General features: G+C 54.9%; 3 protein-coding genes across 3 annotated transcripts; 1 reads left to right on the top strand and 2 right to left on the bottom strand.

The window, feature by feature from the left end:
• Nucleotides 1-3350: 3350 nt before the first annotated feature.
• V2A60_002485 (glycoside hydrolase) lies at nt 3351-5119 on the top strand (the record flags this gene model as incomplete). The annotated part of the gene is made up of 4 exons (XM_083253836.1): nt 3351-3556; nt 3618-3799; nt 3890-4477; nt 4557-5119. 4 exons carry the CDS (start codon nt 3351-3353, stop codon nt 5117-5119), a joined length of 1539 nt encoding a protein of 512 aa, XP_083109962.1.
• Nucleotides 5120-5553: 434 nt separating this feature from the next.
• On the bottom strand, nt 5554-7988 carry V2A60_002484 (uncharacterized protein; the record flags this gene model as incomplete). The annotated part of the gene is made up of 4 exons (XM_083253835.1): nt 5554-7142; nt 7223-7473; nt 7544-7809; nt 7863-7988. 4 exons carry the CDS (start codon nt 7986-7988, stop codon nt 5554-5556), a joined length of 2232 nt encoding a protein of 743 aa, XP_083109961.1.
• Nucleotides 7989-10173: 2185 nt separating this feature from the next.
• V2A60_002483 (uncharacterized protein) lies at nt 10174-13536 on the bottom strand (the record flags this gene model as incomplete). The annotated part of the gene is made up of 5 exons (XM_083253834.1): nt 10174-12292; nt 12342-12417; nt 12464-12700; nt 12753-13149; nt 13225-13536. 5 exons carry the CDS (start codon nt 13534-13536, stop codon nt 10174-10176), a joined length of 3141 nt encoding a protein of 1046 aa, XP_083109960.1.
• Nucleotides 13537-13957: the final 421 nt, after the last annotated feature.

Below are 13957 nucleotides of genomic sequence, written 5' to 3'. Positions count from 1 at the left end.
CTTGTTGAACGCGCAGGGATGTTGATGATGAGTAGTGAAAGAGGCGGAGGGGGGTGGTGTTGTTGTTTATACAAGGAGGACACGCAAACAAAGAACCGGAAAATATACAGATGAATGATTCGGGGAGAGAGAATGGAGATGAAAGAGGAGGAAGATGAGCAGGAAATGAGAGGAAGGGGAGGGGGGCCGGGAGAAGGGAACAGAGCTGCACGAGGGTTTATTTTCTATTATGTGAACTGACAAGGGCCCTTCGAGGTTCGAGTCCCAATCTCGTTTCCAAGTATCGGCCAGGTACAGGCTGTCGGAGCAGCGTCGTGACACTAAATATGTACTCTGCAGTTGGTGCGGCAAGGGTAAGGTAGTAGCGTGTGCAATTTCCTGGGTAGCCGGCAAGTTGAACTGCGTGGTTGCAAAGGTAAATCGATGGGAACTGGACAGTGTGACAAGTACACGGGGTGACTTGAAATTTGAGAATCTACCAGAGACCAAGTACTACACTATAGGATATTCGAGTATACTATCCGTACAGTCTTCGCATATGTGGAAAAGTACCCGTGGAAAAAGTGAGGCGCATCGCAGCCAGGCATCTAATGATTGCTTAGTAGCGCTCTGGCGGGAACCGTTTAGCGCATCTTTTAGCGGCCGGCTTTGTTTGTTAGTGCCCATTAGTGGTCAGCAAAGTCTCGATCAGGTACCCCTTTGTCCGCTTCTTGTCAAGACCAGGCCATCCTCTGCCACGAGTCACGACGGACCTTGTTCTCAAACTTACCAAAATAAGTCATCCTCTCTTTATTCGTCCATAATCACCTCGGCCCACTCTATCCCTTGTTTTGGCTTTTTCTTCTTCCGAGTCCTCACTCCTCTGTTCCTGACTTGGTTGTCCCCTTTCGCCCCGCCGCCGCCCTTTGTCTCAAGTCGTTGCATGGAGCGACGCCTGTTGCTGGGTACGAAAAAGTCTTGTTCCATGTTTCTCATGTCGGAACCCCCATTTTCTTTTTTCGCGTGACCTGTGCTCTGCCCTTTTTCCCGACTTACCTTGCTCGATACCTTGGCGCTTCTCACATGGGGCTGCGAACCTCGTTCTTGCTCTTCAATGGAAAGCCCACCGTCGGTTAGTGGAAGAGACGAGCAAGCACACCTCATATTTCGTCTTTGGTCTTCAATCTTGTTGCTATCCTTGACTGAAAAGCAGAAACGAAAACAACAGAAAATCGCTTTGCCCTTGCCCATTTCCGTCCGAGCAGGTTACGTCGCTTCCGTCTGCACTGTTCAGCCTCGCGTCACAGCTCACCCAATTCCTCAGCATCTCACACAGCGCCTACACAGTAGATTTGCCAGCGTCCTGTGACGGCAACGCCGGGATCAATCTGCTTCGCTCCCTCCTGCATCATACAACCACCCCGTTGCATTGAATGTTGTGCCGCAGACGCGCTCGCTCTCCCAACGCACGACCAACCAACGGCCCGTAGTGTCCACCCCTCTCCGCCCGCCACCACGAGGCTGTTAACACAGATTAGCGACATGGTAACGAATGATAATTGCCTTCCTCTGTGGAGCACTTTGCCTCCGCGGCCGCATCGGTGGGGGGATCTCGGCTGTAAGAATTGGTCTCGTCAACATGTTTGAATTTGTTGAAGTATTACATGCGGTGTGCGGTAGGATGATGGAGAATGTAGCAGGTTGCGTAAAGCACCCGAAAAGGAAACTTGATGGCTTTTCCTTGGATCGTGACGATGCCATGGAGTTCCAATGTTGGGTGGATGCCTGGCGTAGCTCTACGACACAGCTTCGTCGGTGCACCGCTCAGTCTTGGTAGTCCATATGAGATCGATCAGAAGGGTCAGGTTATTTGATCCTATCTCTTTCATATATACCAGTCATCACACTCGGGTTGTTGGTTTTGGGGCCCGTACTGGGCCGTTTTGGGCAAAAGCTAGCTGTCTACCGCCAGCCATAGAAAGCACACGCGTCTTTTTCGAGTCTATATCTCATCGAAGGACAGCACCCAAGCGTAAATCAACAAGAAAATCTACATCCATGTACATGTTACACTCGATATAGACCCCACTGTTTTCCTTTACAAACATGTGCGCCGGACACTGCGACCACGGTCTAGGTCTGACAGGTGCAGGGTAGCAGCACCAACGCGGCCTATCGTAGAGTACTTCGACGACACGAGTGTTCGAGCAACGGGGTTGGCCTGATTCTGGCAGCCGGAGGCGTAGGAGGTTCAATTCGTCAGAATCAGTGTCAAGCCATGGTCTGCTCTGCATGATGTGGCCCTCAAGTCGCTCAAAGTCCCCCTTGTACTCCCTGCTCGCTTCGGCCAGCACTGGCTGCTGAATGCCAAGAACACATTCAGCATATTAGTAACGAACACGGATGTATGCTGCACACCTCGTACCACGCATCATCACAATCATCATGATTAATAGACTCGTCTCATTTCAGCCGAAGCATCCTTCGGCACTTTGTCTCCCGCACCGAGCGTCCCCCGCCGACCCCGCATCTCAACCACCCCGGCAGCCCGGCCAGCCTCACCCGCCCCAGCCAACCACGCTATCTTAGCGTGGGAGATCATGGCCGCTGTCTAATAATGGCGGCATTCAGGCCCTCTCTGTACCGAGTATGTACCTCGAGTGGCTTCACCACGGCTCACTCAGAAGCAGGCCAATACACCAAAACGGGGGAGAGGAAACAAAAGCCAAGGTTGTGATCTCTACCCCAGCTACCCCGTACAACTCCCGCAATAATCTTACTCTCTTACTGTTAAGCCCGAGGCCCTCGTCCCCCACCCAGTGGCGGCCCACCGATGCCCGATAGAATAGGGCCGAGATGAAGCCACCTTGACCGGCTTTAGCAGGTCTTGGCCGCTGCTAGCTGCCTTGTCTCTTATACCACCATCACTTGGATGACCACTACTCCGTACAAAGCAACCGAACCTTTACCTGCCTCCGCCCCCCCGGCTCGTGCAAAGGAGCACTGGCTGCATTCCTCCGCCGTGGAGTAGACCTTTCTGGGTAATCCCCAGCTGGATCGGCGCCTCGCTAACCACTTGTAGGGTCGCATTCCATCACCAGTCCGCCTGCCGGGTTACAGCGCATCTTCCCCAAAATGAGAGACAATGGGACATTTTACTTTGTTTTAGCTGCCTTGTTGCCCGTGCGGAGTAGGTAGTAGTGTAGGAAAACAAAAAATAAAACAAAAAAAGTCCCCGCCTGGCAGCAGCTCCGGAGGGGTTCGTAAATAAAAGCAGCTGTCGGCGCCCACGCTGCTTTTGCCTGACGGAACGACTCTTTGCCTTTTCTCGTAACCCCCCCTCCCTCACCATCGAGCTCGCCAAGGTCATCATGAAGACCGCCGCCGCCTACCTGTTTGCTGCCATGCTGAGCCAGGCGCTCGCCCTTCCTGCCGGCGAGAAGCGAGCTCCCGCCCCCGACCACGCCCGTGCCAGCGCAGTCCGCGCCGCTTTCCAGACGGCCTGGTCCGGCTACTACAAATATGCCTGGCCGCACGACGATCTCCGGCCCATCAGCAACACCTACGAGGATGACCGGTACAAAAAGACTTGCACTCGCGCCGCCCCCGTGAGCCCGTCACCCGCTAACAGTCAGCAGTGCCCAATGGGGGCTTACCCCGATTGACGCGCTCGATACCGCCATTGTCATGAACAGCAAGGACATTGTCAACACCATACTCGACTTCATCCCCAGCGTCGACTTCACCACCACGCGCAAGGAGAATGAGACCATTTCTCTCTTTGAGACCACGATCCGCTACATCGGCGGTCTTCTCAGCGGTATGCACGCAATTCCCCCCCGTAGCCAAAGAAGAAGCAAGGTATCTCTACCGACAAGACGGCTCAGAAGCTGACTTTTGCCCCGGCCAGCCTACGATCTCCTCAAGGGTCCGTACAAGCGCCTGGCCAACGACCCCAAAAAGGTGGACGCCCTGCTCACCCAGGCCGCCAGCCTGGCCGACACGCTGAGCTTCGCCTTTGACACGCCCAGCGGCATCGCCGACGGGTACCTGGTGCTCAACCCGGCGCGCAGCATCAGCGGCCGCGCCAGCAGCAACCTGGCCGAGGTCGGCACCCTGATCCTCGAGTGGACGCGCCTCAGCGACCTGACGGGCGACCCCAAGTACGCGCGGCTCGCCGACAGGTGCGAGGCGCACCTGCTCGCCCCCAAGGGCAGCCCCGAGGCCTGGCCCGGCCTGGTCGGCACCGACATCAGCACCAAGGACGGCGCGTTCCTCAACAGCCGCGGCGGGTGGTCCGGCGGCGACGACAGCTTCTACGAGTACCTCATCAAGATGTACGTCTACGACCCCGAGAGCTACGGCCTGTACCGCGACCGCTGGGTCGCCGCCGCCGACTCCACCATCGAGCACCTCGCCTCGCACCCGACCTCCCGCAAGGACCTCACCTTCCTGACCCAGTTTGACGGCCAGACCACGGAGCCCGTCACCGGTCACTGTAAGTACATGCGCTGCCCAAAAAACGTCGGGATTGTCGGGCAGTACTAATGCGGCATTTTTTTCGTTTTTTTTTTCAGTGACCAGCTTCGCCGGCGGCAACTTTATCCTGGCCGGCCTCGTCCTCAAGGAGGACAAGTACACCAAGTTTGGCATCGAGCTGGCCGAGTCGTACTTTCAGACCTACAACGCCACGGCCAGCGGCATCGGGCCCGAGGTCTTCCGCTGGGTCGACTCCGCCAACCCCAACGGCGGCCGCCCGCCCGCCGACCAGGCCGACTTTTACGCCAAGGCCGGCTTCTGGGTCGACGGCGCCGACTACGTGCTGCGTCCGGAGACGATGGAGTCGCTCTACTACGCGTACCGTGCCACCGGCGACAAGAAGTACCAGGACCTCGCCTGGCAGGGCTTCAACGCCATCGCCGGCAAGTGCCGCGCCGGCAGCGGCTACTCGGGCCTGCGCGACGTCACAAAGGCCGACGGCGGCGGCTTCGACGACTTCCAGCAGTCCTTCTTCCTCGCCGAGACTCTCAAGTACCTCTATCTCATCTTTGTCGACGACACTCCCGTACAGGTCAAGGCCGACGGCCCCAACCAGTTCGTCTTCAACACCGAGGCGCACCCCTTCAAGGTTCGCAACTAGCTCAGGATGCCATGTATATAATGATGCGGGTGCATGGGACAACACAGTACATCTAGTAATGCAGATACGTAAATACCCACTAAATGACCTAGGATGGCTGCCCTTTGTATGTGAAAATGCTCGTAGGCGGATGCAGAAGCGCCACCGGGCTTACAAACTGATCCTACGGCTGTACAGCAATTATTGCATCGGGTGCGTTAGCCCGTAATTGATGGCAAGTCCACACATTATGTAAAAGAAAAAGGCATAAACCAATTATCAATCTATTTGAGGCTGCATTACACGGCTGGTTGGCACTTTTGCACAGCGCCAAGCATTCGCCATCATTTCATCAAACCTGTGTAATGAGAACAAACTATGGTGAAGAGAAGAAAGGACGCGACATGTACTTGTCTCATGCGTCGAACAGCACCCGTGGTGATTTCTTCGGCACGTTAAAGGAATAGCGCCGCGGCAAGCAGACCTGCGACCAGAGCGACCGCTTTGGAGACGGACTTGCTCGGGCTGGCGAGAGCAGGAACAGGGGCCTGAGTCTGAGTGCCAGTAGGCTTGTGGGTGCTGGAGGGAACAGTGCCTGTGGACGCGAAATGCGAAGAAGCAGAGGTGACGACGCTAGACGCAGCAGAAGACACGCCGGTGGACAGCAGGGGGTGAACGCTGCTTGATGGCGTGGCAATCGACGAGGGAGCAATGATGCTCGTCTCGATCAGAAGGGGGATACCCGTAGCGCAGTTGTCACCGCGGCAGCCCATGTCGACGGAGGACGTGCTAAGCTTCTTGGAGCTGGTGTTGCTGTTGGTGCTGGTAGAGCCGGGGCAGATGGTGCTGGTCACAACTTCTGTAGTGACTTTTCCAACGGGGCAGTTGGTGACAGTCGGAGCACAGCTAGTGATGGTGTAGACCTTGGTAACCTTGGTGGTGATCGTCTCAGGCTGAAGGGGGGCGTGGCCGGAGGGCGAGGGAGTCGCGGTCGGGGTCGCAGTAGGGGTAACAGGGCAGACGGTGGTGTACAGCGGGATGGTTTCGGTCACGACCTGACCTTTGCCTGGGCAATTGGTGACGGTGGGAGCACAGCTGGTGATTGTGTAGGTCGTGGTTGTGTAGACGATGGAAGTCGTCCACTCCTGCGGCGGAGTGGTCAAGCTCGGGATAGAAATACCTGGGAAGGATCCAGTAGGGGCAGGGGCACTAGTGCTGGTGCCTGATGAGGCTGGGGCGCTAGTGCTTGTAGGCTGACCAGATGAAGATGAGCCACCGGTTAGGATAGGGGTCGAGGTTGGGGGCGAGGATGAGGAACCAGACTCAATGGGGGAGGAGGAGGAGGAGGAAGAAGAAGAAGAAGAGGAAGTAGGAATGCCAGCAGATGACGACGGCAAGGAAGAAGCAGGCACAGAAGAAGTCACCGTCGATGAGTCAGTGGGGAGCGAGGAGCTTGTCGTAAGGCTGTCGCTCGAAGAGGTAATGGCCGAGGTGGAGCTCGAGCTGCTGACGGCGGAGGTCGTGGTGGCGCTGGTGGTGCCGATCAGGCTGCTGGTAGTCGCCGTGGAAGACGAGGAACTGCTTCCGCTTGTACTGGAGCCGGGGTTAGTGCTTGATGAAGTGATGGTCGACGAGGTCGAGGAAGAGGTACTGGTGATGCTGGACGTCGTGGTGGACGAGGACGAGGACGTCGGATCGGGCCCGAGGCCCTCCTCAAAGTAGCGGATGTCCTTGACCTTGAAGTAGGCGTCCTTGAACTGCTCAGGGTCGTTGCGCACGTAGTCCATGCACTGCTGCTCGCCCGTCACGGCGGCGCATTCCTCCCACAGCTTGGGGTTGCCGGCAGCGACGCCGCAAAAGTCAATGTTGAGGACGAGCTTCTGGGCGGAGAACTGCCGCTTGAGGTTGCAGGGACCGTCGCGGACCTCGGTCACCGGCCGGCCCCAGGTGGCAGTGTCGGGATGCTTCGAGTCAATGTTGTCAGGGGCGTCGCCGTGAGCCCAGGTAAAGACGCGAATGTGGCTGTCGGTCCATTCCATGGCGACTGTGAGCGACGGGACAAAAAAAGAAATTCTAGTCAGCCTCGTTTCGTACATTCAGAGCAAGACGAAAAGAAGCACATACAGATGCCGCCGTCGCGCCTGGCCCAAGGACCCTTGGTGTCGATGACGTTGCAGCCGGTGTTGGTGTCATCGTGGGAGCAGTCGGGGCGCAGAAGCGTACCCGTGCTGCCGGCCGTGTTGATGATGCAGCGACCTACATCACTGACATCGCCAGTGTGGAAAGTAGGGTGGTTCTGCGTGGCCAAGTTCCAGTTCTCGAGAATGTCAACCTCGCCACCGTCGGGCCACCCGCCGCTCTGGCTGTAAGTCCAGCTGTCACAGGGGTCAACATGCATGAAACAAAAAACAGCAAAGCCGTTGTCACAGGTGTTTTGCTACTTACAACGCGGGCCAAACACCGCAAGATCTCTGGGGCAGATGGGTGAAGCGAGCGATAAAGAGACCCTTGGTATACTCCTTCTTGGACTCGAGACGGACGCTGGGACGACCGTCATTAGGAGACCACCACTTGTTCTGGTAGTCTACACCAATGTAGGCCGCGTTATCCTCATATCTGACAAACTTGTTGGCAATTGCGGCTTCACGGTTTTTGTAGTTGACGAATCCCTGGTTGGGATCGTGACCGTTTTTGGTGCCATCAAACTTGCTCTAGATCCCGTGTTAGTGTTTCACGATTCGTCCAAACCGGAGAGGCATCATACCTCGAAAAAGTCAAACTTGTCAAAGAAGTTGGTAGCATCGTAAGTCTCCTTGAGGGAGAAGACGGTGCCCGAGGCCGTGCTGGCTCCAGCCAACAGCACCGCCAGCGAGGTAGCGAAAGGACCCATGTTGGTTTGTTTTTTAAAAGAATGTGAATAGCAAAGATACAGTATAAAGCGAGTGTAAACGACGTACGATACGTCAGTGGACGAGTCCAAACGAACTCTAGATGGCAAAACGAGCAACCACGGAAATCTGCGTTGGTTGATAGAAGCAAAGGTCCAAGAGGGACCGATGCACCGCGCGCGGCCTATTGTCCCCCTTTATGTCCTCTCCTTCTGATTCAACACGGCACGAGTTAGGAAGCCGGGGCACGGCATGACGCCTCTGCCATCCAAAGTCCCCATTCATGCGTGCGGGACCGCGGGATTCGAGGCGCGCCGCCAACGTCTAGCACCAATCGAGGCGCACAGCTTCGCAAGAGACTGGAGACGTCATTCGCGGCACGAGGCAAAGTCTCCGAGGGCCAGACCCCCCGCCAGGTGTGTACAAGCCATGCAAACAATGTGCCACCTCGACGCCATAGTGCCTAGAGGCCATACCGAGCTGAGCAGGTCGGAGCGGGCGTGGGAGGCCATTCCCGACGATACCACCACTCGGCGATGCTACTGTGGAGAGGCACCTGTGTGAATGGTCGTCAAATAAGGCTGTAGGCGGAACTGCATTGCCCTACCTCACCTAAGGCGACAAGGGTTTTTTTCCTAATGCGGCCGCAGAGTGGGCGCGAGATGATATATAGAGTGATGCCCTGTATTATTCTAGCAGGTAATCAAATTCCCTCGTGGATTACTTTGAGCACGCCGCCAGCAGCGTGCAATAATCGAGATATACGGTATACAGCACATGATTCATGAGGCAGATAGCCCGCTGCGGGCTGCAGCAACGAGGTACAGCCTATTTCTGCTTTGCTTGTGAGGACATTGAGAGAAATCTGGGATAGCAGTGGCGCATGACAACTTCAGCCATCCTCGAGCCTCACTTGGGTGCGCAATTTCCCCTGCATTAGCCCTTGTAGACTATTTCCAAGCCACGTTTTTTTACATCCCAAACTCGGCCAACCAGCGCTACCGAGGAGCCCAAGCCCAGCCCCAGGAGGCGGCACCAAGCGCTACAGAAGGAAAAAAAAATAGATTAAACTTAGATGAAAGGCCCTGCAGCTAGTGAATAACAAAGCTCATCAGTCGGACGCCTTATGTGGTTCGCAAGGACAGCAGCGAATGGGATGGCCGGTTGGGGGCTCGTTGTCGCCACGACAGCTCTGATTCGAGGCATCATAGAAGGCAAGGCCATTTTCGGTGCCTGGAGGCGGCGGCAGCCTCGGTTTCCTGCCCCATGACCACAATAAGAGAACATAATCGTACAACACTTGACTTGGTCATCAATACTCGTGAACGGCAAGAAACACATCATGGCCATCTGGTGATGATTCGTCGTCATGGGGTAGTTCCGTTCACAACTAGTGGTCCCTGGATACGATAATGCCAATCTTTACAGATCAGCGCAGTATCCTGCTCTGTACGGATTATGTATGCACTAACTATAATGTCGATCCGGTAGGACCCTTTCGTCTTGGCTGTGATCTAGCGTGCCGCGCACTAGGCAATCAACTACGTAGTTGGCTACTCTGACCTGATAGTTATGCCTTGAATACGAGGTTTTTGTCAACTCTGCCAAGTAGATGTCTTGGCGATACAGATTAAACTTCCGGATAACATCGCCCGAACCCTAGTCAAGCCTTATTTTATCCCAAGGCGAAAAATGTTCGATAGGCAGCAAGGTTTGAGCTTAAAAATCCTGCTAAATAGCTTGTCAGGTCTTCGTCCTACTACCTCAATAGTTTTTTTTTCAGACCTTTCCAGAAAGAAAAAAAAAGAGCTACTCAGTAGTCTCTGCTAGCTGACATAAAAGAGTTACTCGGTGCTGATTCACCAACTACGTATACGTAGCTGGCACCTCTAATCTATTCGTCCCTCGTTTTCAGTTTGCTGGATCGAGTCTGGGCCCCGATTTCAGACACTGATCTCAGGGCCATGGAAACCGCAACGAAAGACTACCATATTTTGAATTTGCCGGAAAGAAAGCGACGAGGACTATGTGCATGTAGCCGTAGCGACGGTTGCGATGAGGGAACTCGCGATGCTGCGACTGATATACAAGGCCATTGCGTTGCCAAAAATATGACATCTATTTCTATCCGAGCGTACTTGACTAGATGATGGAAGAACAAAAATCACAAGCAAATTTGGAATGGAATCATCCACCAAAGTTCCACTGCTGGCACCACAGAGTCATTAGTTCGGGGGTGATGGCCTTCATAGTCGCCAATGTTTCGCTTGCCAGTTGCGCCTTGTCCGTTGCAAACCCTGCACCAGCGCCATTTCTCGCACTTTCAGCCAGCGACTTGTATGTGTCGAGAAGTTTAATTGCCGAGAGATTGGCCGAGGACGGTGCGCTCTCGACGGCCTCGATCCAGTCCTCCAGGCTCACCAGCCGCAACCGGTGGCCATGTTTCTCGTAATAACGGACCACGGCGGGCGCGATTGCTGACCACGCCGTCGTCTTGGGGTTGACGAGGTTGAAAAACTTGGCCCCGCTGCCAAAGTCGGTCGCCTCGGAAGTCGTCGTCGCCATGTCGAGGACGGTGCGTGCAACTTTGTCGACAGGCACCCAGTCGACGCTCATGCTGCCCAGGCTGTCGGGCAAGACGGCCAGCCGCACCGAGGATTCAATGATGGTCGGCAGCCACTCTTGGACGTTCCACGAGCCCTGTGGCGTTGTCGGCCCTGCGACTTGCCCTAAGCGAACGACGGCGGCAGGGACGCCGGCCACTTTCGCAGCGTTGTCGAGCACTATACTGCTGACCTGTTTCGACTGGCCGTAGCCCATGGCCGCGAGGCTGAGGTCAGTCAGGTTGGTCTCTGGAACCGGCGACGGATCAGACCACATATCGACCGTCCCGATTGAGGAGATGAATGTGATGGGGGCATTGACGGCAGCGCCTTGCGCAAAGTCAATCAAGTTGCGCACACCGCGAATATGGCCCTCAAAGGACTGTACTGCAATGTTGAAGTTGACAGGCCAAGCGTTGTGGATGATGGAGTCAACAGACTTCTGTAGCTCTGCAAATTCATCTTGCTTTAGCGCCAGGTCGGGGCGCGAGAGATCAGCGTGCCAGAAGGTGACCTTGTCAAAGGTAGTGGACAGGCCGCGCTGCTTGTTGACCTCCAGCTGCTTAGCTCGTCCACCGTCTTCAGAGCGATTCAAGCAGGCAATTCTTGCAACGTCAGCATCATGGATGAGGAAGTCGAGGAGGTAAGAGCCGAGACTACCGGTGGATCCTGTCAGAAGAACAGTCTTGCTGGCAGACTTGGCCTGCGGCCGGCTCCCACTGCCCTTGACAAGACCGGCACTGTATTTGTCCACCAGCGCCTGAAGGATCTCAGTCTGGCTTTGTACGCCGTTACTATGCGTGCCGTGAATGCGATCGAACAGAAAATTTGTCAGCTTGCTAACTGTGCTCTGCGCGTACACGTCGCGTGGTGCGAGAGCCTCCGCGTGCTCGGCGGCACCCGCCAGCTTCAAGCCCGCCGTCACTCTTTTGGCAATGTGAATGACTTGCAGAGAGTCAATACCTTGCAGGAAAAAGTCATCGTCGTCATCAAAAACGCCGCTTGGTGAAGCAGTGTTGAATAAAGACCGTATACCAGCCCTCAGACTCTCCCGCGTGGCAATATCAAGTTGAGCGGGCTTGATTATCTCCTTGGTCGAGAACAGAGTTTCAATCTCCTTCTTGTACATTTTGATGACAGCACCACGCCGGAAAGAGCCTTTCGCAGAGAATAGGAAAGGCTTCTCTGGATCCGACACGGTGACGAGATGCCGAGCGACGCGACCGTGCTCCACGGTCGCCGCATTAGCTTTTTCAATGACAGGCCAGACTTTCTCGATGAGTGCTTCTCTCTGAGCCTCATCCAGGGGCCATTTTATAGGCTCCAGGATCATACCAGCTTGGAAGTAGCCGTGGCCAACAACAAGCGCTTGTCGAATGTCGGGGTGCAAAGTCACGGTGGTCTCCATGCTGACAGGGTTTAGCTTTTCACCATTATTGAACACAATAATGTTGTCTATGCGGCCCTGAGAGCGCCAGTGACCCGGCAGCGTTGGGTGCTTTTCGAATATATCACCTGTCTTATATTCCGTTGCGTCTGGAAACGTGTAGAAAATCGGCTGGAAGGGCTCTTGTCGTATAATAGTCTGCTCGTAAATGTTGTCGTCCACGAGCTCGTACTTGCAGCCAAACTGCTTGTTGTCAAAGATAAACCAGTCCCAGTTTTTGTAGTTGTCCTGCCAGTATACGGGGTAAATGTCGTATCTGAGAGCGTTAGCATCGACGGACCTTGCTGATTTGACGGGAACCTTACTCTGTGCTAGAAATGCAGTTGTTGAGTTTTACTCCCTGAGAGGTAATATCATTTCCGACTTCCGGCGAGATGCCACCTGGGAATCTTAGTCACGATCCGAACTTGGCAACATGATTACTTACCTCCACCGCAAGCAACATAGCTCAGCTGCTTGAGCTTCTCAATACCGCCATCGAGCATTGCGATGTCTTCAATAATGGACGGCGGAAGTATGAGGGCGTCGCAACCAGCAGCTTCATAGCCCTTCACTACGCTATCGGCTGTTAAAGGCTTGTCGCCGATGGCGAGCGTTATCGGCTTGCCCCAGAAAGTCGCAATGTTGATGAAGCAGTACAAGCCAAACGCATGAAATAGTGGTACTTGAAATGTGTTAGCAGACGTAGCGTGAGGGTGAGTTTGATGTAGACATACAGGGACAGTAGCTGTTCTTTGAATAAGTTGCCATGGCCTCCATGACGAAAGCGAAGCCCTCATACTCGGGAAAGTTGTGATAGTTATCTGCCGATGTAAACAGGCCCTGGTTGCAATATATAGGCTTTGGGATACCGGTGCTGCCGCTCGTGTGCAGTATTATGACCGGATCGAACTCGGCCGACTCAAAGGTTTCGTTGTATGGATGTTCCGGGGCGGGCGCATCATCCAACGCTTGATCGAGGCCGAGCATCTCCACAGCCCCAATGCCAGACTTCTCAACCCAAGGCTGAATCCTCTTGGCATACTCTCTGCCATATAGCAGCTTCTGACATTTTGTCACTTGAAGCAGCGAGACTTGGCTGTCGGTATTGTTCCGCGTGGAGGGGAACATGATCTTTGCCGCCGGACGTTAGCGAGAGGCGCACCGCCAAATGGCAAAACCAGCGATCGCTACGGCTCCCATACTGACCTGGTATCCCGCTTTCACGCCCGCGGCAAAGAGGATGAGGTATCGGGCATCGTTCGGCCCGACATACGCGAGGCTGGGAAAAGTCTTGCGTTCCGGCTTGCCGAGCCGCTCCACCAGCCAGTTGGCCGTGCGGTTCACGGCGTTGGCATGCTGCCGCCAAGTGATGGCTTTCCATCCACCCCGCTCATCGGAGGAGCGTGGCGCATAGATCCACGCTCGATCGGGTTCGGCTTTTGCGGTTTCGTCAACGACGTTGACGTAGAGGCGGCGCCCGTAGGGTCCACCGTATGGGGAGTGGCTGGTCTCTGCCATTATTTTGCGAAAGGAATAAGCGACGTGGGATGTATCAGCACAAGGCAAGTTATGTTATCTGTTCACCAGAGAGAAACAAAAATCCCCTAGGCATCCATCGAGGGAATGCTAGTTTCTTTTATAATCAGACCTGCCTGCCGTGACCCGTGCGTATACTAGTTATGTCCGGTTACATTGGGAAACAGCTCAATGTCTGAAGCCGCTCAGAAAACCAACGGCCTCTGTGGTAGGTGAAGCCGAATAGACCGGCGAGACACCAAGGTGTTAGCGCGTGTCGATCAGCAGAAATGGCCGAAAAGGCGAGCGATGATACTTGACCAGGGCGATCCCTGACTTGACGGGCCGCTCGTCGGGAGTTGCGGATGCTTTATCTTTCAAGGAGCCCGGTTTTGATGACGGCAAACATGAAAAACATCCAAAA

The sequence above is a fragment of the Cordyceps javanica genome, chromosome 1, assembly GCF_051103115.1.
Source record: "Cordyceps javanica chromosome 1, complete sequence".
Taxonomy (NCBI): Eukaryota; Fungi; Ascomycota; class Sordariomycetes; order Hypocreales; family Cordycipitaceae; genus Cordyceps; species Cordyceps javanica.
Note: the sequence above shows the minus strand (reverse complement) of the source record. Positions and strands in the feature narration are given on the sequence as shown.